Genomic DNA, 1,535 nt, shown 5'->3' with positions numbered 1-1,535 from the left:
GGAGGGGGAGAGGGGGAGAGGGGAGTTTCTGGTGTCACAATTCATGCGGTTCGATGTTAGGTTACCAGGAACAAAGGAATAATCGAATCGTCAAGAAAATATAAGATGAATTTCATTAAATGAAATAATAGTAATTAAGACGATCTTTTCGTTATCCTTTAAAAATGTATTAAAAACCGGATGTGTATAATTATTGAAACATCATGTTACATTACACGTTTACAACACTGTGTCATGTTATACAATTACGCACCGAGTCGAGGACAGGGATCGATAACTCCCTATACGATCCGTGGTACCAGGTTAGAATCCTCGAAATTTTAATTGGAACAATTTTTGAATTAATTATTTTCATAGTTAAATAGCGGAATATGATGCATGGTTTTTTATAATATTAAAATGCGATAATTTTAAACTTTTTAAAACTATGAGAAATGTTTTTAAAAGTTACAATTTGTTTCGTTGACTATTAAAAATGTATTTCTCAAATACATTTGTATGTATATATTCTTCATTAATTAATTATTAATTTTTCTAAGTCATAATTATATAATCATAAAAATATAAATATTAATTAAACAAATTTAATCTATTTTTAATGAAATTTAGATTAAATAAAAAGTATCAAATCACGTTACATCATTTTTTAATAAAAACAAATTTTATATATTATAAATTGCCATTTTATTTTTCTTTTTTTTTTTATTTAATTTATATTTACATGTAACAGGCATATTTTAATTTTGTCCATATATTAGGTATCCAATAATTGAGATCGAAAATAACAAAGAGTTTCTTTTATAGTATTCCGGTCGTTGAAGTAGATGGGATATTAGACTCTGAATGGGAGTACAATCGCGGTTTACGCCTATGGGGCTCGCCCTGTCGTCCATTAAAAGTCGTCGGCCCTTGTCTCCCTCCGTGAGGAGCACAAAAACCAGAAAACGTAAAAGGCATGGCACTCGTTCGAAACCAGTTCACGCTCCGGGGGAAGTTCTGCATGCCAAGAAAAATAGATCGTTAACGAATGAAAAAAAAAAAACTTCGCTAAAGGGTGGTTGAGGGTGGAAGCGATCTAATAAAATTAACCTGTCGCGTTAACAATGAACGCGATAATGACGCACGTGTCGCCCTCGGTGGCGAAAATCGCATTACCATGTACCGACACGAATAGATAAATTGGAGAAAATTTTCATTCGAAATCGCAATAAAAAAATCACAGTGTAAGTTCATGCTCCCACATTGGGATCCTAACCTCTGTCTGACAAGTTTTCAATAGAGCATTCTTCGGTTATATTGCTTGTTTTCTTCCCCTGTCGAGTTGCGGGATCGATATATATATATATACATATAGTATATCTACAGTGTACATTCGAATATTATCGAATCCTATAGGTATATTAGCGTGACTGGGAAATGACGAAGAGAGGGACACGTAAATACATATTTGCGGTTGAGTATTGAGGTAACTTCAGTTAACATTATTCACAAAATTATCGTTCAATGATTAATTATTTTCGATTTGTTATATTTTA

At 32.2% G+C, this 1,535-nt stretch overlaps 1 protein-coding gene across 4 annotated transcripts in view; it reads left to right on the top strand.

Annotated features, from left to right (window-relative positions):
- LOC102671460 (AT-rich interactive domain-containing protein 5B-like) overlaps positions 1 to 1,535 on the top strand; it is a 106,117-nt gene that overhangs the window by 85,175 nt on the left and 19,407 nt on the right. Inside the window, exon 3 of one of the 4 annotated variants that reach the window (XM_006623774.2) lies at positions 805 to 1,211. The exons of the other annotated variants lie outside the window; for them this stretch is intronic. Within the exon in view, the coding sequence (XP_006623837.1) occupies positions 805 to 819 (15 nt within the window). The 3' untranslated portion in view covers positions 820 to 1,211. Of the gene's footprint in view, positions 1 to 804; positions 1,212 to 1,535 lie in introns of those variants that run through there. 4 annotated transcript variants of the gene reach the window in all.

This window comes from Apis dorsata, unplaced genomic scaffold (genome assembly GCF_000469605.1).
Source record: "Apis dorsata unplaced genomic scaffold, Apis dorsata 1.3 scaffold_946, whole genome shotgun sequence".
NCBI lineage: Eukaryota > Metazoa > Arthropoda > Insecta > Hymenoptera > Apidae > Apis > Apis dorsata.
The sequence above is the reverse complement of the archived record's forward strand: the minus strand, read 5'-3'. Positions and strand labels throughout refer to the sequence as shown.